At 41.3% G+C, this 21,509-nt stretch overlaps 2 protein-coding genes across 8 annotated transcripts in view; one reads left to right on the top strand and one right to left on the bottom strand.

Moving 5' to 3' along the window:
- The window catches only part of ARHGAP6 (Rho GTPase activating protein 6), a 493,354-nt gene that overhangs the window by 124,069 nt on the left and 347,776 nt on the right, over positions 1 to 21,509 (bottom strand). The window lies entirely within an intron of this gene.
- Positions 4,376 to 19,804, top strand: AMELX (amelogenin X-linked). The gene is made up of 6 exons (XM_059051175.1): positions 4,376 to 4,498; positions 14,758 to 14,820; positions 17,215 to 17,262; positions 18,532 to 18,573; positions 18,637 to 18,681; positions 19,427 to 19,804. Exons 1-6 carry the CDS (start codon positions 4,376 to 4,378, stop codon positions 19,802 to 19,804), a joined length of 699 nt encoding a protein of 232 aa, XP_058907158.1.

The raw sequence follows: 21,509 nt of genomic DNA, 5'->3' as shown, positions 1-21,509 counted from the left end.
TCGCTCTTTGTCTCTTGTAATAGTCTTTATTTTAAAGTCAATTTTGTCTGATATGAGAATTGCTACTCCAGCTTTCTCAAATTGATGTCCATTTGCATGGAATATCTTTTTCCATCCCCTCACTTTCAGTCTGTATGTGTCCCTAGGCCTGAAGTGGGTCTCTTGTAGACAGCATATATACCGGTCTCATTTTTGTATCCATTCAGCCAGTCTATGTCTTTTGGTTGGAGCATTTAATCCACTTACATTTAAGGTAGTTATCGATATGTTGTTCCTATTACCATTTTCTTAATTGTTTGGGGTTTGTTATTGTAGGTCTTTTCCTTCTCTTGTGTTTCTAGAACTTCTAGAGAAGTTCCTTTAACATCTGTTGTAAAGCTGGGTTAGTGGTGCTGAATTCTCTTAGCTTTTGCTTGTCTGTAAAAGTCTTCATTTCTCTGTCGAATCTGAATGAGATCCTTGTTGGGTAATCTTGTTTGTAGGTTTTTCCTTTTCATCACTTTAAATATGTCCTGCCACTCCCTTCTGGCTTGCAGTTTCTGCTGAAAGATCAGCTGTTAACCTTATGGGGATTCCGTTGTATGTTGTTTATTGCTTTTCCCTTGCTACTTTTAATTTTTTTTTGTATTTAATTTTTGATAGTTCGATTAATATGTGTCTTGGCATGTTTCTCCTTGGATTTACCCTTTATGGGACTCTCTGCGCTTCCTGGACTTGATTGACTATTTCCTTTCCCATGTTACAGAAGTTTTCAACTATAAACTCTTCAAATATTTTCTCAGGCCCTTTATTTTTCTCTTCTTCTTCTGGGACCCCTATAATTCGAATGTTGGCACATTTAATGTTGTCCCAGAAGTCTCTGAGATGGTCCTCAATTCTTTTCATTCTTTTTTCTTTATTCTGCTCCGCAGTAGTTATTTCCACTATTTTATCTTCCAGGTCACTTATCCATTCTTCTGCCTCAGTTATTCTGCTATTGATTCCTTCTAGAGAGTTTTTAATTTCATTTATTGTGTTGTTCATCATTGTTTGTTTGCTCTTTAGCTCTTCTATGTCCTTGTTAAACATTTCTTATATTTTCTCTATTCTATTTCCAAGATTTTGGATCAACTTTACTATCATTACTCTGAGTTCTTTTTCAGGTAGACTGCCTATTTCCTCTTCATTTGTTTGGTCTGATGGGTTTTTACCTTGCTCCTTCATCTGCTGCATATTTCTCTGTCTTCTCATTTTGTTTAACTTACTGTGTTCGGAGTCTCCTTTACACAGGCTGCATGTTTGTAGTTTGCATTGTTTTTGGTGTCTGCCTCCAGTGGGTGAGGTTGGTTCTGTGGCTTGTGTAGGCTTTCTGGTGGAGGGGACTGGTGCCTGTGTTCTGGTGGGTGGGGCTGGATATTATCTTTCTGGTTGGCAGTGCCACATCCAGTAATGTGTTTTGGTGTGTCTGTGAACTTAGTATGACTTTAGGCAGCCTCTCTGCTAATGGGTGGGGTTGTGTTCCTGTCTTGCTAGTTGTTTGGCATGGGGTGTCCAGCACTGGAGCTTGCTGGCCGTTGGGTGGAGCTGGGTCTTAGCATTGAGATGGAGATCTCTGGGAGACCTCTCATCAATTGATATTATGTGGGGCTGGGAGGTCTCTGGTGGTCCAATATCCTGAACTCGGCTCTCCCACCTCAGAAACTCAGGCCTCACACCAGGCTGGAGCACCAAGACCCTGTCAGCCACACGGCTGCAGTGTAGCCCAAACTCTGCTTGAAAGAATAGTTTATCTGGACCATCTCTGCTAAAGATGGAGACCCCAGGCTAACCACACCTCCTCAGTGGGGAAATCTGGTTATAGCATCCAGGCACGCAATATGAAGGATCTGCGGTTTGGCTCTCTGCAGTTTCGGTTACCCACGGTCAACCATGGTCTTTTTCTTTTCCTTTGTGCTTAGTCTGGTTTCACTGGCTCACAGGGGGCCACATACAGAGGTCTCACACCTGGCACCTGGCACCTCAGGCCAGAGTTTCTGGTGCAAAACGCTGCAGTATAACTTTAAAGCTGAGTTAAGCAAAACTCTCTGAGAACCATTAATACAATTTTTTTTTTTTTTTTTTGCGGTATGCGGGCCTCTCACTGCTGTGGCCTCTCCCGTTGCGGAGCACAGGCTCCGGACGCGCAGGCCTAGCGGCCATGGCTCATGGGCTTAGTTGCTCCGCGGCATGTGGGATCTTCCCGGACCAGGGCACGAACCCGTGTCTCCTGCATCGGCAGGCGGATTCTCAACCACTGTGCCACCAGGGAAGCCCCATTAATACACTTTTGTGGCTGTAGCAGAGAACATGCCAAATCCAAACTGATATACTTTTTGAATTATTGGCACCATGGTTCCAATGCTTCATAATGAAGATGAAGACCACTGGCACATACCATTTTATTTTATTTTTTAAATAACAATTTCAATCTTTTTTAATACTCTGAAAAGTGGACGGTTTTTCCCACCAGATATTTTTTTGAACAATAATTTTACCTAAATAACTATTGTGCTCCTTTCCCCTATTTTTTTTTTTACGATTTGCCAGCTGCATTTTTTTGGTTGGGGGGTGCTGTGTTGTGTCTTTGTTGCTGCGCGTGGGCTTTCTCTAGTTGTGGCGAGCATGGGCTACTCTTGGTTGTGGTGTGAGGGCTTCTCATTGCAGTGGCTTCTCTCATTGTGGAGCATGGGCTCTAGGTGCACAGGCTTCAGTAGATGCGGTGTGCAGGCTCAGTAGTTGTGGCATGCAGGCTCAGTAGTTGTGGCTCATGGGCTTAGTTGCTCTGCGGCATGTGGGATCTTCCCAGACTAGGGATCAAACCCATGTCCCTTGCACTGGCAGGCAGATTCTTAACCAGTGCACCACCAGGGAAGTCCCCCATTTCCCCTATTTATCTCTTCACTATTTTCTAAAAGCAATCACAGAATTTTAGAACTCAGGGTTCACCATTCAGATCTCCAAGGACCCTGAAACAGTGGTTTTTCCACCACAGATGCTGGGTCCAGGCATCCACCCCACTTCTACACCTCTACACTCAGCTCAATTCTTAGCTAAGTGTAGATCTGTGGTTCTCGATCGGGAGCAATGTTGTTCGCCCTCTTCCACAAGGAACATATAGCCATGTCTGGAGACATTTTTGGTCGTCACAACTGGGGGAGGAGGTGTTACTGGCATCTAGAGGGTAGAGGCCAGGGATGCTGCTAACATCCTACAGGGCACAGGACAGTTCCCACAACAAAGAATTATCTAGTCCAAATGCCAAGAATTCTGACTCTGAGAAACCCTGTTGTAGAGGTTCTCAGAGATCCATTCTCCAACCACATATTGTATGATTCCATTTTTATGAAATGTCCAGAATAGACAAACCCATCGAGTCAGCAAGAAGATTGGTGGGTGTCTAGGGGTTAGGTGAAGGGAAATAGGGAGCAGCTTCTAATGAGTATGGGATTTCATTTCAGGTGATGAAAATGTTCTGGAACTAGATTGTGGTGATGGTTACAAACTTTGTAAAGATACAAGAAAACATAATAAAACCCACTCAATTGTACACTCTAAACAGGTGAACTTTATGATATGTAAATGATAGAGCAATAAGGCTATTAAGAATTTTTTATAGACCTTTCGTTAGGTAGTTTTTATTTCTGACTAAGCAAGAGCACTTTTGAATAGCTCTAGGTTTAGCTGGAGAATATTCTGTGGCAACACTTTTTAAATGCAACACTATATTTTATAGGAAAGACATTAAAGACTTTTTCTTTTTTAATTAATATATTTCTAGATGTTCCCATAATGTTATTATTTGGTCTGGGGCCCTGAGATATACTGCATTCATCTGTGAGCTAAGAGGCCAGGAGGGACTGGGACAGGGTGGGTACCCAGGGGTCTGGCCTCTGCTCTGGCTCTTACTGTGATATAAAGATGGCCAAGTCATCTGGCCACTTCCTGCTTCAACTTCCTCATTCCTGACGAAGTTTCTTGTTAGAAACCCAAGAAAGCAAGGATGGTGAGAGCAAATGCTCAGTGCTTTACAACTGCCAACTGTACACAACTCACATTCCTTGCCCTGGTATCCAGGCTCTCTCTCTTCCCACCAGCCACCTGCATCACTATTTTTCGATCTAAAACCTCCACTCCTGCCCAGTTGGTCTCCTTCCGCACACCCAAACACGCTCTGCTGTTTTCCATTTCTGTTCTTTCCAGTGACAAAGCCCTATGATGTTATAGCCTCTACATCTATCCAAATCCTCTGCATCCCCAAAGCCCAGACATCATTCTACCTTTTTTCCAAAGCCTCTCCTTCATGGTAAACGATAGCAGTTATTTCAGGTGACGAATTGTACATTTAGTTGCTAAGAGCATGGAAGCACTACAAGATGTCACCTCTGGGACCTCTGCTCGTACTACAGCCTTGACCTCATACCACGCCAGCAGCACTGGCTTCCAGCCAGTTCTCCCACATTCCAAGTACGCCTCCATGTTGGTGCCTTTGTGCTGGCCCTTTCCCTAGAGATGCTCAGGTTTTGTTTAAAACCAACCACCCTATTGAAACTTGCAACTCAGCACTTCTAATGCCCCTCAGCCAGCTCTGTCTTTTCCTTAGCCTTTCTCACCTTTTAAAAAAAGTCTCTAATAGTATTTTATTTTATTTTTATACATCTTTACTGGAGTATAATTGCTTCACAATGTTGTGTTAGTTTCTGCTGTACAACAAACTGTATCAGCCATATGCATACATACATCCCCATATCCCCTCCCTCTTGCGTCTCCCTCCCACCCTCCCTATCCCACCCCTCTAGGTGGTCACAAAGCACAGAGGTGACCTCCCTGTGCTATGCGGCTGCTTCCCACTAGCTATCTATTTTATATTTGGTAGTGTATATACGTTGATGCTTCTCTCACTTTGTCCCACCGTCCCCCTCCCCTCCCCGTGTCCTCAAGTCCATTCTCTACATCTGCGTATTTATTCCTGTCCTGCCACTAGGTTCATCAGTACCATTTTTTCTTTTAGATTCCGTATATCACCTTTTAACATATCATTTATTTACAATATCTATTGTTCACAGCTGCTCTCTGCGAGATTGTGAACAGGGATCTCTGTCTTTTACTTACTGATACACTCCATGAACGTAGAACATGCCCGGCATGTGGAAAGTAACCAATAATTATTTAAACATGTAAAATGCTAGAACATCAGATGGCACTTAATAAACTTTAGTTTCATCATCATAAGCGACATCATCCTCAACTGTATCATCATGGGGCAACTCTTGTCCTATTATTCCACACCACTGCACTGTCTTTAACCTTTCCTGTTTCTATATTTTATATAATGGATAAAGATGGTAAGCTTCTGAGGTTGGAGACCAATGACGTGTATATATTTTTGATATGTCTTTTTTTAGATTGAGATATAATTCACCTGCCATAAAATTCATCATTTTAAAATTTACAATTGAGTAAATTTACAGTTGGCTTTTAGTAGAGTCACATGGTTGTGCAACTATCACCACGAATTTCATTCCAGAACGTTTCCATCATCCCCTCCAAAAAAACCCCAAACCCATTAGGAGTCACTCCCTATTTCTCTCTGCCCCACCTCCTGACAACCATGAATTTAATTTCTGTCTCTATGGATTTGCCTATTCTAGGCATTTCTGAAATGGAATCATACAATACATGGTCTTTTGTGGCTGGCTTTTTTCACTTAGCATATAATGCTCTCAAGGTTCATCCACGCTGTACGGTGTGCCAGTACTTCATTCCTTTTTATGGCTGAATATTGCATTGTATGGATAACATGCCATATATTTATATGTGTGCTATGCTGTGGATATTACAGATACTCAATAAATATTTTATCCCAATGATTTAAAAAGTTTGGAGATATATGGCATGCTACTGAGAAGAGACTTAGCACATGACTATGATTCTCCTAAGAGCACAATGATGATGAAGATGATGCACTAGGTAATATAAAAAAGAGAGATTTTATGATTCTCAAGCTATTTTAGCGCTATACAGGGGAAACGTCATCTGTAATTAGAACAAACTTGCACTCACTCCATAGAATTCTGTGACACGTGACTGCATCTCTTTAATTTCATTTCAAGTAAAAATTCCTATGATAAAATGGATGTGAGTAGAATTGAATTAACTTCTGGTATGCCTGCTAATTTATTTCCTCAGAGTTATATCAACTTCAGATCTAGTTAATACTCCAAACAGACATACCATTCATGATGTGACTTTTTAAATAGAAGTTTAGAAATAATTCTCAACTACTATCACTGACTTTTATATAATTTAGGGATGTGATGAAGAAAATACTAGCTGAAAAGCTGCTCAGGGCGCTGTCCATGTTCAAAGGGCCATGAGCTAAAACAATAACTGGAATGGATAACAGGACTGACAACACCGCCAGAACTGGGGACATCGCCCGTACTTAGGTCTTACCGTATATTTCTTGTTCCCTGTAGAATTAGTAGATCATGTTAAAATAGTATTCTGACATTTTACATTCATGTCCCTGTGGGTAACTCCTTAAGAGATGAAGATGAAAGGTATGCTACTAAACTGTAACGATATAAGAATTTTCTGTCCAAGAACAATAGAAGAAATTCTGCGTATCAAATATGTGAGAACGATCATTTCCAACCTTTTGGGTGGTGAACTATTTCCTTTGTTTCTTTAAATTTGCACTCTTTCCTCCTTGGGCAATTACTAAAATCGTCACTCTTAATATTGGAAATCATGCGAGGAAGAGTCAAGTGTACGCTGAAGACATTACTAGCTTCCCCTTAATGGTGTTTCCCCATTTTCCAGGCAGTAAGGTAAGTGTACAAGAGTCAAGAACATTTGCTCAGGGGTCAACGGCCCAACCACGATTCTGACCTGTGCTGTCCTTTGCCAAAGACAAGTTCTCTCCACCATAGCATATTGCTTTCGTTTGAAAACTACCAGTCTGTGTATGTGTACATTGAATCCCATTAGGAGAGCGCAACTTACTTTGGTGTATTACATTTTGCTCAAGAAGCGGAAGTAAAAACGCTTGTTCTTACATTACTGTGTTACCTCTGTTAACACAGACGTAACATTTTCACTGCCGACACTTACCAGTTAATTATAACCCAAACAACATACTATCCATCTGCATATAATTTCCCTTATTGAAAATTGCCCCACCAGATACTTAGCAAATGCTTACAGACCTTTCAAATTACAAGCTGTATGAGCTCTCTCTATGAATGTTTATATTATTCAGATATTTTTTTTACTAATGATCTAAAAGGGATCCGATCACTTTGTAAAAATCATTTTTTTGTCTTTGATTTTTACGTCCAGCTTCTTCCCCCCTGAGAATGAACATTAAATAAACCTAAGGCCTACAGAAGATCCAGCACTATCACTCATCACTGTCGCTGAACCTGAAGGAGAACTATTATACCCTAAACTTCTTTTATCTCCCCTGCATTTATTTGTTCCATTCACCAATTATTTAAAAGAAATAAAATCTTGGCTTCCAAGAGGCTTTCAGGAATGAGTCCCTGAGATAACTCTTGTTAATATTTTGGTGAATATCTCCCCAGATGGAGAGAGGGAGAGAGAGGGAGGGAGAAAAACAGGAAAGAGAAGGAGGGGAAGGAGAAGGAGATGGAGGGAGAGGACAAGAGGGAGGAGGGGGAGGAGGAGAATCATTTCAAAGCAAGAGGACTGTAAAAATCTAGTTTGTCCACTTAACTGTGTATCACAAACATCTTTCTATGCCAACAAATACAGATTGACACCCTTTATATGTGCCGTAGTTGATTTGAAGCAGTCCCCTATTGGTAGACACTGAGATGTTAGTTCATAAACACTTCTATCTACTTTATACTGTCCTTGGAAACAGCAGGCACTGCCTATAATCTAATCTTTCCCTGATGACTCAGTAGGTACGTATCTGTTAAGGTACGATCACTGAAGAAGCAGAAAGTACAGGACATTAGGCTGAAAGACTGAAGTGGGCCTACGTACAATTAATATGCCCCTTCCCAGCCTAGCCAAAGAGCTATTGGAATACTCTAGAGGGACCGCCTTTCCCATAGGCCCCACGTCTTTTGGTGTCACTGCTCTCCCTCTCCTCCCTCCTCACCCGTTTCTACGCCACAAACCCAGATAGAGGCAGAGAGTGTGTTAGTCTCCTGAAGGTGAGAAGGAAGATTTGTTCCAACGCCCACTCCCAGCACTCTCCGCCCCAACCCCGAGTGGAGCTTTCTCTTAGAGTCTGTGAGCTGTTTGAGAATCGGGTCACTGTCTTATTCACCTTTGTACTCCAGCACCAATGACTGTGCTAGGCACATACTAAGTGCTCGGTGATGGCTCTTCAAGGTAGATCACAGTTTTGGCCTTTAAGGGATATGTTCAGAGCTTCTGACCCTAGGACCACCTCCCTTTACTGCATAGCTGTTTTATTTCCTACTGCTTCAATAATGTTTCCTTTTTTTCTTTTCAGAACTCTTGCAGCTTGCTTCGATCACCTTCTTGAATACCATCACAATGCATTTCCTCTTCTTATACGTGCCTTTCTTCTTTCTGGTCCCTTACCTCCATTACTGCTTTTCTTACACTTTTTCTTCCAAGTCTACTCACTTACTAAATGTTGTTAGCCGGTAGAAGATTCCTCTTTTTTTCCCATATCTTCAAACGCCCAGCCATAAAACAGCTAATGCCAGCATATTCTGGAATATGTACTGATGGTTTGCAATCAATAAAGTATGTGAATGTGGGTGAGAGAGGTTTTTTTTGTTATTATTCTTTTCAAATTACACCTTGGGCTGAAGCCTAAGGAGCTAATAATAATAATAAAACTTTATTATATTCAGCAAATAAACTCAGTCCCAAATAAGGAAAAAATCTATTATATCTATTATAATATATTTGCTTGTAATATATTACAATTTGAACTAACAGGTCAGAGCCAAATGTAGTAATGATGTGATGATAATAGATTCTAAACCTTTTAAAGCATCTCCCTTTTTAGGTCCTTATCAGAGGCTATTTGTATGAAAGTCCAAAGGAGCAATTGACAGCAGTGCTGAGTTATCCGTCTTAGCTGTTTAAAAGGCCCATCTAAATCACTGCAAGATTTCTTTGTCTAGGGAGATTCCACATAGATCAAGGACATTTTTAATATTTTCATTATGTCATGGATAACTTCTCTATATTTTCATCAAATAATTGGCACATTTATTCAGCACCTACTTTGTAAAAGAGATTTTTCTAGGTACCAAGGAGCTCCCAAGGAAGTATAAGACACAATACCTGACTTCTAAAGGTTGCAAAGGAAAGTCAGTGTGTTTATCGGAGTCAATTGGTGGTGGTGTCCCTGAGTTCAGAAGAGGGTACAATTCCACTCCAGTGACATTCTCCACTTGGAGAATGATATTTTCTTCTAAGTAAATGTCTACAGAAGAAACATTTAAAAGCTGACTTTGGTCCCAGCTACTTAAGAAAACCTACTCCTAAAATTGTTCCAGAATACTAGATAGTCGTAGACCTGCTTTAAAAGAAGATTCAAGAGTTGAGCTCCCATAGATGATAAGAAAGCCTCCTGGAACTCACAACACCTCACTTATTCAAGGATCACCCACATATCTCGACCACTGCTGAAAACCAGGAAGTTGAGCAAAGGGGGAAAAGCAGACAACAAAACAAAACATCCTCTCAGCATTCGAAAACCAACGCCACAAGACTGAAATTTTTGAGCTTTTCTCAAAAGTGAGCCTCTGGGCTTCCCTGGTGGCGCAGTGGTTGAGAATCCGCCTGCCGATGCGGGGGACGCGGGTTCGTGCCCCGGTCCGGGAGGATCCCACGTGCCGCAGAGCGGCCGGGCCCGGGAGCCGTGGCCGCTGAGCCTGCGCGTCCGGAGCCTGTGCTCCGCAACGGGAGAGGCCACAACGGTGAGAGGCCCACGTACCGCAAAAAAAAAAAAAAAAAAAAAAAAAAAAAAAAGTGAGCCTCCCAGGCTACCTCTGCTTAGAGCATCCCTTTACTTACAGTCCACACATACTTCTAGCAAGTTTGGGCACGTGATTTTCCAGCGCAGTGTAAATCAGAAGCAGCAGATTAGGAGGGGAGAAGTTGTTAGTGTAAGCAATGTGAGAACAGCAAAATGTGATGGGCTGTAGGTCAAGAAAAAGAATAACTACTACCAAAAAATTGGGCAAAATAACTTATTAAAAAATTATAAAGCACCACATAAAAATGTTCTATATGTATAAAATTTGTTGTTGCTGAGTGCCTACTTTTTGTCTGAGGCCAGGCATTGCAGGAGGTGAAGACATTTAAGATATGCTTCCTCTCAGAGCTCAAGGTTCCCCTGGGAACCTATAATTCATAAGAGCGTTTCTTCACTCATCATTTTGGAGAAAAGCTTTTAGAAGCAGCAATAAAACCATGCATGTATTTGTCTCCTAAGTAACATAAATGGTCTTCGGTTCATAAGTATTCAACATATGTATTTGAAATGAATGCATAAGTGAATAAAGGCACATTCTGGGCTCACTCTGCCACAGATACTCCAGAGACACTGCCACAGCGGAAAACAGTTCATTCTCGTGATCCATTTTTCAAATAGTGATTTAAAACACAAGGAAATATTTGAGGTCAAAGAGTAAGAAAAACAATAACACAAACACTTTGGAAATGTTACAGCCTCTACACAACAAAATAAGTAGTCAATCTAGTAAATTCTGTTTTATGAAGTCAACTTACTCATAAATGAAACAATTGCTTATAGGAAAAAATTGTCAATTGAATTTTTTCCCCCAAAACATTGGCTAACTTTTAAATTGTATATGTGGGACCTACATTAGTGGAAGAGATTTCAAGCACAGAGATCCATATTTTAGTACCTTGTGACTCGGGATATGCAGTGGGGAAAAATAAATAGAAAGAACTCTATGATTTCTATTGCATTTGCCGTCACGCTGAACAACTGCCCCTAGTCAATTGGCAATGACTCACTATCCAATGGACCAGAGAAATTAATGCCATAACAAAGGATCATTTCGTTGATCCTTGTGGCCAAATATATGACTCTCGATGTCGAAAGGTAAGGCGAAGTAATGAGGTGAATTTTGTAAAACCACAACACCACTATTAGTTCACCAATGACTTGTCCTTAATTTTTTTAGGCACTGCAATATATGTAGTTAAATAAAATAGGGCAAAGGACTGCAAAAGCATATAATATGATCTACATTTTCCTTCCTCCCCCTCCTACTCTCCCTTACCTCCTCCTTGCTCTGCACCCCCCAACCTCTTCTCCCTCCAAGTAAGTAAGCGGAGAGCAATTCTCCTAAAATCCATTTTGCAAGTTCACTCAAAAGGAATCCTTCTTGCCTTTGATATACAATAAATGTACTCATAAATAAATGCAAACTATGGACACAATTGGATTTTAGGACCATATTCTATGTTCCCTTTCATTCATACACTTTGCATGTCATAAACTTCCACTTTCTTTTTTGTAATTTCTCTCTCTCTCTCTCTGATTGAAAGGTCTACCTTACTTTCTTCACGATGGCTATTCATTCCCTACTAATTCATCCTCAGAGATCATCTTAGAATCTTATTTGTTAGCATTTTTTAAACATTAACCGTGTGCCAAGTGATGGGGTGGGGGAAGGTGGTAATTTTCCATTCCCCCCAGAGATGTCTCTCATCTAGTTTTCATACTAATCCTCTTTAGGTAGGTTTTATAATTACCTTCATTTTACTGATGAGAAAACTGAGGCTCAGATAGGCTTAGTATCTTGTCAATGGTCCCTAAACCCTCGGTGAAGCTGGGTTCAGGACGCACATAATTCTAACCTCCAGCTCTTAATAATACTACATTGCCTTTCATGGATATTTTCTCCTTGAATTTAATTCAGCCAGTGTGGAGCATCAATCAAAGAATATATGTACATGAACAAACTTTAAAAATATTACTTAAATAGTCAAAAAGTTCCGGCTATACCGCCAATAGTATCTGGGTAGGTAATGAGTATTTCTTCTATTGACCTAATATTGATAGACTACTCATCAGCTACCTCTTATCACTGGTCCCAAATGTTGCTTTTTAATTGATCATATTTTAGAATAAAATACAAAATCCATATGCTTTACTAAGGTAGAAGTGTCAAAGAATTTAATAGCTAGATCGGAGGTCGTCTCAGAGAGAGCAGGGCTTTGGTTTGCTGTTCAGGCAAAGGAGAGGCTGCTGAGAACATGGGGACAAGACAACAAAAGGGACAGTAAGGAGACTCTGAAAAAAAGAAAAGAGAGTAGAATTCGGACTTGCTTATTAGAGAATGTGGGGTTGTGCCAGAAGGATGCGGGCTAAGAAGCGTCATCATACTGAGAGGGGCTGAGCTGCTATGTGGGGTGTGGGAGCCAGGGCCATGCTTCCTGTGACACACGTTGGTTTGCAGGAATCAAAATACATTTTTAAGTGTGTGGTGTGGCATGTGATGTGTTCCTTGCCTTGTCTTTCAGATCATGAGTAAAAGTTTGGTTACTGTGATAACCTTGAGTTCATGGGGGCTTGGATGGCAGATGGCTTGCAGGATGGGGCCAAGGAGAAGGGACTTCATCCTCTTTCGGTGGACACCAGAATGGTGATAAAGGAATAATCACAGGGAATGAGAAAATACCTTCAATGCAAGTAGAAAATAGAGCAGTGGTGATCCTGAAATTATAATCCCTCAGGGAATTATTGGCAAGAGCTTTGGGATTTTACCAGAATGGGGATTTGAATCAATGTAGCCTGATCTGAGGGCTAGGGGACCCTAGAGGACACTTGGATTACACTTTAGAAACTCAACCATCTAACAGTTTTTTGGTAAAGAACAATGTTATGTTTGTTAGAACCAGGGAACAGACAATGACACAGCCACTTATTAACAGTAAATTTGAATACATCAGCATGTGCAGTCAACTAATTTGCTGACTTAAAGACAGCCTGATGAAATTTTTTTGCCTGTTAAACGTATTCTTGCCTATAATGAAAGACTCTATATGCACTAATCACAACATACAGCCTTACATTTGATCACAGCTTCTAAAAGTCATGATGCAGGGATTTTTAGTTATACTCAATACATTTTTCTTTCAGAAACCTGACTGGCTGTTCTAGAAGCCATGAATGGTATATAATGAGCTCTTAGTTGGAAGAAATCTAAAGGATAAAGCATCCCTGAGTTTCAGACAGAAACTTACTCTGAGTACGTGTATACAAAGGTATGTGGATTTTATTCATAATTTGGTATCCTTTCTATCATACTTATTCTTTCTCTGCATTTCATGTTCAAAAGATGCCACTTAGACTCTGATTACTTAAATGAATTGAATTGCTTTCTAATGCAGCAAAATGTTTGTCTATAGTTCTTTAAATTTTAGGTCCAGAATCCCAAAGCACTTTTCAGGGCCAAATTTCACAGCAAAATATTTATTTTAATTACTTATCAATTAAGGTAAAAATAATTTGTCACCGGCTGTGGAAAAACATTTCATTTAATCCCATCAAATAGAACCATCAACTGAAGGATTTTCTTCATTAATTCAAATTATTATTATTTTTTGTTTTTTATGGTACGCGGGCCTCTCACTGCCGTGGCCTCTCCCGTTGCGGAGCACAGGCTCCGGACGCACAGGCTCAGCGGCCACGGCTCACGGGCCCAGCCGCTCCGCGGCACGTGGGATCCTCCCGGACCGGGGCACGAACCCGTGTCCCCCGCATCGGCAGGCGGACTCTCAACCACTGCGCCACCAGGGAAGCCCAATTCAAATTTTGAAAAGCAGATTTAGTTGGTAAACATGGCAGTGTACTTCTCATAGCCAGTATTATTACACTTGCTATTCACTTCTTGTGCAAAATGTAAGGCCTTCCTTCGGATAAGTCTCAAAGTTAGTCAATAATTTACACCACAAAGCAATGTATTTTAGGATGGCTTATTTTGCTTCATGTTCCAAGGGTCTTATTTGCGGAATAATTACAGTGCAGTGTCAAACAAAAGGAAGATGTCATTAACTCAATATGGCATCTTTCAAATAAAAGTCTTTCAAAATTCATGGAATCATCACAGAATATGAGCACGTCCTCTCCCTTCCATTCAACCACAACTTTTGCTCTACATCTGGAGCTCAGGGATATGTTACCTGAGGGGCTTGCCTGAACTCCTATGGGCCAGAACACCTGCAACTAAATTCTACTCTTTTCTTATTCTGTTTTCTCAGATGATTGGTCTTTGTTTTTAACAGTAGCAGTGCTCAGGTGGACGGTACCAAAAACCATTGCTGTGCCTCCTGGTTCTTAAAAGTATCAGATGCTGTGCATCTTAATGATCTCCTTAACTTTTAGAGCCAACTCTATCCTTTTAATCATTAATTATAAGCTACATTTAGCTTCTATGACTCTACAGGCTATACAGGTATAGGAAAATGGTATGCAGTCGTGTAATGATAGATTATTTATGTCCCTACAACTTGTTCAGCTCTCAACCTAAATGAAAAGCATCTTTATTACCACTGTAATTCCAGAAACAATAAAATGGGCTCAGAACTGGAAACCATATAGGAATGAAGTAACCTCACAAGGCATGGTCCTATCCTTTTTACTAGCAACAGACGAATACGGGTTATGTGGGTTTTACGAAGCATTAATTATGTCCATATTTGAGAAGAGATAAGAAAAGTGGGTGTTGACTTATATTTCAGGGCCATCAAGAAACGGGGACCTGGATTTTGTTTGCCTGCCTCCTGGGAGCAGCCTTCTACTACGCCCGGGAGTAAAACACCCCCTTCATAAGTCAATGTCCAATTTCACAAGCTTGGAAATAAAAGTCTGCCCCACAGTTGGTAAACGTTAGGGTTTAAAACAGTACAAGATCAGATATCCTCAAATGTCTGTGTGTTTAAGAAACGCTATGAAGAACTTGTTATTAAAAAAAAAAAAGGATTCCCAGATGCCAAAGATTCTGATTCAGTAGAGCTGGGGTGGGGACGAGGACTCTGCATTTTAACAAGCACCCCAGGAGATTCTAATGGAACACTCAGCTTGTAAATAACATCACCCATCTCTAGATGGAGGAAACTTTTGGAGGGGACCCTTGAAAGGCCTCCAGAGAAAGTACTTAATCGGCCTTAGGCGAATATTGCCAAAATGTCAGTTTTCTCTGAAACCCAATTTCTCACAAGATCCAAATATTTTCATGCTCTCCAAACTCCACTGCCGTTGTCGTTCAGAGCGTAAGATTTTGCGTTAGGAATTCCCTTCTTGACCCACCTCCCTGTTCCGAGAGGGCCTCATCCTTTTGGGTGCACCTGTTAAGCACCTGACTTCCGTGTGGTTGTCTGGAATTCAACCTATGCTCAATACATATGGATATATTTTACATTCCAATGTACCAAGGACCAGCAAGTCTGACCAATTCATTCTCTCTAAACACAGACCCAGAAGAGGTTAGGTCACATGCAGGCAAGGCAGGATCCATCCGCTTTCCGGTGGCCTAAAGAGCAGTTGATACAACCGGAAGCCAACAAAGCTTGAATTATCTACTTCCTCTCTTCCTCTCTCACCCATAAGACCAAGATTCTGTGCTCTGCCTTCCTGAAATCCACGCTGTGGCAATTCCTAGTCCCCCGAGGGCCCCTGCCTTCCAAATTCAGTCTCTTTTCCACTCCTCAGTTCAACACCCCAATTCTCTGAGGGCTTATATCAAGAAGATAGAGGAAAGGCAGTTAACTAAAACTAAAATAATTCACATTCAGATGAGAGGACTAGATGCTCGTATGAAATATGAGCATCTCAAGAGAACAGCCTTAATCAGCTCGCTGCCTGAGGGGACAAGATGGGCACGATTCTCTCTCCCCTCCCTCTCCCACGCTCCAGGGCCAACCAGAATTCCACAACGCAGGCATCAATCACTTGGCCTCCACTTTTGAAAAGACAGAGTCCCGGTTTAGCGAATTATTCAGGTGGCTCTTTAGTTTGAGCTTTAAAATTTTTCTGCCATAGAAACACTGACAGAATGATGAAAAGATCACAGAATAATAAGAAGAATCGGCCAAAACTTCATAAATCAACTCTTTCATTTTCCATGGGATTTATAACGTTTCCACTCTACCACACCCATCTTGTTTTCACATGCATCGATAATTCACACTTAGTTGCTTTGTTGTTGTTGACGTGCTATTTACTTTGCATGCCAGTTACGAGTAATCTCCTTGGGACTTAAGCACTTAGCCACCTCCTGATCTATAAGGGAAGGTTTGTGAGAGAATTCTCTTCTTGCTGGTATTTTGTAATTGTGTAAGAGAAACAGATCATTCTTCCCAACCTGGAGTGAGTCTTGAGAAATGGAATATTTCCTGCCGTATCAGCAAACAAAGGATGTCACAATCCTCAGAGATTGCAGCCACCGCCACGGTGAGCTTGGTGAGCCCTGAGGGAACTCAGGATGTGAAAACACAGGATACTGGCCCCAGAGAGCTGAGGTGCATATCAAAGGAAGCATTTCAGGGAGCCCACACTCTTGCAACTTCCCATACATAGAAAAGCACTAAATTCCTTGAGACAATCTAGTTTTCTCTTATTAACAATAATCTTTTGACGTTCCTACTACCTGCCCTTTGCTGCAAAACTTCTATATATCCTGGCTCCCCGCCTCGCCTCCTTGGAGCAGTTTTCTCAGGGTTACTTGAGATGCTGTCTCCTGGGCTTGAAGTCCTAAAAATTGCTGCCGAATACAACAGAACTCTCAACTTTTAGATTGTGAATATATTTTTAGTCGACAGTTTCATCAAGAAATGAAATGATGGGTGGGATAGAGTAGGAGTAATTGACAACATGGATGGAGAGGTGTCTGAAGCTCACTGGAGGATAAATGTGTGCTGGTTTCTGCTCCCAGGTCATTTAGTTGTTCTGGACTTCTTTAAAATAAGAGGGCTCCTCTCCTACACAGCGTACATGTTCAAACTAAAAGTAGACCTCAAATGTATTCTGCGCTATACAGATTTTTTAAAAGTAGCTTCAGTCTGTCTTAATGTGAAAATTGCATATTGACTTAATCTCTTCCTCTCTCTCTCTCTCTCTCTCTCTCTCTCTCTCTCTCCCCTTCTTTCTCTCCCTCTCCCGTCATTCTTTTTCATCTCCTTTCCCCCTCCCTATAAAAGCTACCACCTCATCCTGGGCACCCTGGTCATATCAACTTCAGCTATGAGGTAATTTTTCTCTTTACTAATTTTGACCATTGTTTGAGATAACAATGCCCTGGGCTCTGTAAAGAAGAGTGTGTTGATTCTTCATTCAAGATGTTTCTCAGTCCCACTTTTTCAGTTCTCACTACCAGCTTCCCGGTTTCAGCCCTGATGGGTCACCTCAAGCCTGCATTGCCCCAGAACACTCCAACCTGGCCTCTCTGACTCAGTTTCTCCTCTTATATGGCTATAAAATGTATCCATCATGAACTACCACTCAGGGGGACTGCATAGTAGGGCAGAAATGAACTCTGGCTGAACAGCTTTGTTCTATCCCAGCCTGTAAAACATGGGGAATCAGGTAAGATGTTATTTAAGAGGCTTTCCAGCTGGAAAACTCCTGCTTCTAAGATGTTCATACCCTATGCATCTCCCTCATTTGTCTTTACTGAAATATTAGTGACCAAGCGGTCTGTGAGACATTCTGTAGACCAATGGAAAGCATGAGATTTCTGGAAATCGGGTGTGAGGCTCTCCTCAACCCCATACTAACCACGTGACCTTCGGCAAATCATTTTCTCTCCCTAGAACTTTGGTTTCTTCATCTGGAAAGGGAAATAAGAATAATACCCACACTTCAAAATATTGTTTGGGGAGCAAAATAATTAAGCAATATAAGAGGTGCTTTGTTAAGTATAACTTGAACGAGGCTAAGAATCGTTCGTTGTACTGATATCAAATGTTGTACACGAAGGAGTCCCCGGGCCTGACGTGAACTGAGTACATAATGTTTAGAAAGGAAGGAAACTCTTCCTCCTTTCATAGGTTCAAATGACAATCTATGAGTTTGTTTACTCATACAAACTGAGGAAGAGTGTCCAAAAAAAATTTGAGGCAAGATTTTCTGTTAAACCTTAAAAGATTGACATATTTGACCTGAAAACCTGTGTTTCTAGGATGAGGGACAGTGTTTCTGCCTCCTTTATCTTTTTCATTGTGACATCAAATCAAAAAAGTATATAATTAATGTTATATGACATTAATTTTCCATTTTGTTTTTCTCTTGCAAAGAACAGCAGGAGCCGGGGAGTTAAACAGACTTACTACTTTTGTAACCTCTGTCAAGCTCATGAACCTCTTTAACTCTCCATGACCTTATCTGTAAAAGTGAGGGTGATGATACTTGCCTCAGAGTATGTGGGAAAACATGAAAAACGTGTGTCATGGATGGAAGGTAGAGCCTCACACATAGGGAGCAGCTGACAAATGTTCACCTTATTCTTTCTTCCATAGAGCTCATATTTTCAGGTTTTCCCTATTGACGGGACTGCATCAGTGAGTGTATGTTTCATGTAACTAAATTAAAACAAATGTATTCTAATGTGTCTTTCTCCTAAGGTGCTTACCCCTCTGAAGTGGTACCAGAACATAATAAGACACCCGGTGGGTAGATTTTTTTTGTTGTTCTTTATTCCCTTAAAATATCAAGCATGCATTTCAATTCCCTTTTAAGTGAGGTAACATATCTATGCCACATATAGACACTAATGGGAAATCTGGTTTGTAAAGGGTCCTATCTGTATACACAGTTAGAAATTCTTGCACAGGAAAAAAATGAATAAGTGTTAATATTGTCACAGTGACAAAGAAAACATTGCTACTTCTCCAGCTGGAAGTGTTGACTGAAGAAAGATGCAGAACATGAGTGTTGTGAGTTAATTTTTATTTGGGACGAGGTGAGAACTACAGCCCAGGAGACACAATTCAAATGGCTCTGAGAAACTGCTCCAAAGAGGTGGGGGGGAAGGTCAGTATGGATGCGAGTTTGGTGAAGGGGGAGCGCCTGCAGTCAAGCACATAGTTTTTGCAGAAGGTGGCTGCGAGTCACGAGGAGCAGACATGAAGGATTTTAGTGCTTTTCTAGATGTGAGGAGATTGAAGAACTGGGCTCATAAAAGTGTCTCCTGAAAATAGCTAACCATCGGAAAACCTGTTCTGCCAGTTTCTCCCAGAGCACAGAGTGGCTCATTCCTGATCTCCACCCTGAACTTCTTGCAGGGGGTGTTGAAGGTCAGAAGCTGCAGTGGCTCATAATTTAATCCTTGCAGAAGCAGATGGCAAGCGGCAATTTGTAGGTGACAGATGTCAATGGAGCTGATGGTAAACCCGACTCTCTGTTTCTCACCAGTACCCGTCCTACGGTTACGAGCCCATGGGTGGCTGGCTGCACCACCAAACCATTCCCGGGGTATCCCAGCAGGCTGCCCTGCAGCCTCATCACCACTTCCCCACGGTGCCGGCCCAGCAGCCCGCGGTCCTCCGGCAATCCATGATACCAGTTCCTGGCCAGCACTCCATGACTCCAAGCCAACCCCACCAGCCACACCTCCCTGGGCCCGCCCAGCAGCCCGTCCAGCCGCAGCCTCACCCGCCCCTGCTGCCCCAGCCGCCTCTGCCTCCGATGTTCCCCATGAGGCCCCTGCCCCCCATGCTTCCTGACCTGCCTCTGGAGGCTTGGCCCGCAACAGACAAGACCAAGCGGGAGGAAGTGGTGAGTACACCGTGAACTCGCTGCAACGCCTATGAAAACGGTAAAGCGAGACCAGCCCCCAGAGTTCTCAATTCCCACACAATCCAAGGCCTAGCGTTTCAGGAGCAACAGTTCGATGATTCTGTGAGTCCAAGCCTGTACTGTAAGTTTCTAGTATAGATGAGTTTATCTACATGGCTTAAGACCGTCGCTTTCACGGTGGGTTTAAATTCTATAATTACTTTGAATGCCTACCAGAATATATATTATTGAAACCTGTTAATTTTAAGGACAACACTATAAGGAATATTAGTTCTCCTTATCTTTCAAACGTTTGACCAGCAAGAATAGGCTAGAATTGCACTGAAGATTTTTTAAAAGGGTAATTTTTGACAGTGAGGGGATGCAGATATTTGAACCCGTAGGTGGGAAATCTCTTTAAAAACCTAAAAGAAAATTACTTGTCTAAAGTGGTTTTTAATCCAACCTGGAAAAAGCTAAACTAGACACATTGCTAGATTCCTTTTTCAGTGCTGGGATTCTATAGATTAAGCTTTTAGCAAGAAGTCTTCACAGTTAAGCACAAAGTATCCTTTTCATTACAGAAAGCTCTTCCAAATGAGTGGGAAATAGTCAATAAAATAAGTGACCCTTATCTGTATATATAAACCCTTACTTCTGTGTATATGAGATTATATAATTCTACTGCATGTATGAATTCAAATGTAATTCCAAGTTAGAAATGCTATCGATGATCTTCTACTGAGAAAGTGAGGAGTGAGGTAGAAATGACCTGGATGAGGAGCCAGGATACCTGGGTTCCTGTTCCGGCTTTGCCCCCAAAGAGAAGATGGTATTGCACAAGTCACTCCAAATTTATGGCTGTTTTCCCTTCTTTAAAATGAGAGAAGGCAACTAAATCAGATCATTTTCAAGCCTCTGTCTAAGAACAAATACCATAGTTTTCCAATAAAATTATACATTATATATGACTTCAGAATTATGGGCATCGTTGTGGAGAATACAGAGCATATTTGAAAACTGACTGTATCCCAAATAAGCTGGTGCCAATAGTTGATTATTCTACTCTAAGGCACATGTTGCCTCTTTGTAGAGAAAATGCATTTATTTATCTCTTTATTAACAGTTAAGGTCATGAACTTTATAAACCTTGCCAGAGCTCTTTATGGAAAGGTGACTTCGGGTAGGTAGTTTGAACTCTTTAAAACTCCCATGTAAAATTAGAGTATAACAAGAAATGCTGGAGAGGGTGTGGAGAAAAGGGAACCCTCTTGCACTGCTGGTGGGAATGTAAATGGATACAGCCACTATGGAGAACAGTATGGGGGTTCCTTAAAAATCTAAAAATAGAACTACCATACGACCCAGCCATCCCACTACTGGGCATATACCCTGAGAAAACCATAAATCAAAAAGAGTCATGTACTGCAATGTTCATTGCAGCTCTATTTACAATAGCCAGGACATGGAAGCAACCTAAGTGTCCATTAGCAGATGAATGGATACAGAAGATGTGGCACATATATACAATGGAATATTACTCAGCCGTAAAAAGAAATGAAATTGAATTATTTGTAGTGAGGTGGATGGACCTAGAGTCTCTCACACAGAGTGAAGTAAGTCAGAAAGAGAAAAACAAATACCGTATATTAACACATATGTATGGAATCTAAAAAAGAAAAAAATGGTTCTGAAGAACCAGGGGCAGGACAGGAATAAA

The sequence above is a fragment of the Kogia breviceps genome, chromosome X (assembly GCF_026419965.1).
Source record: "Kogia breviceps isolate mKogBre1 chromosome X, mKogBre1 haplotype 1, whole genome shotgun sequence".
Classification (NCBI taxonomy): domain Eukaryota; kingdom Metazoa; phylum Chordata; class Mammalia; order Artiodactyla; family Physeteridae; genus Kogia; species Kogia breviceps.
Note: the sequence above shows the minus strand (reverse complement) of the source record. Positions and strands in the feature narration are given on the sequence as shown.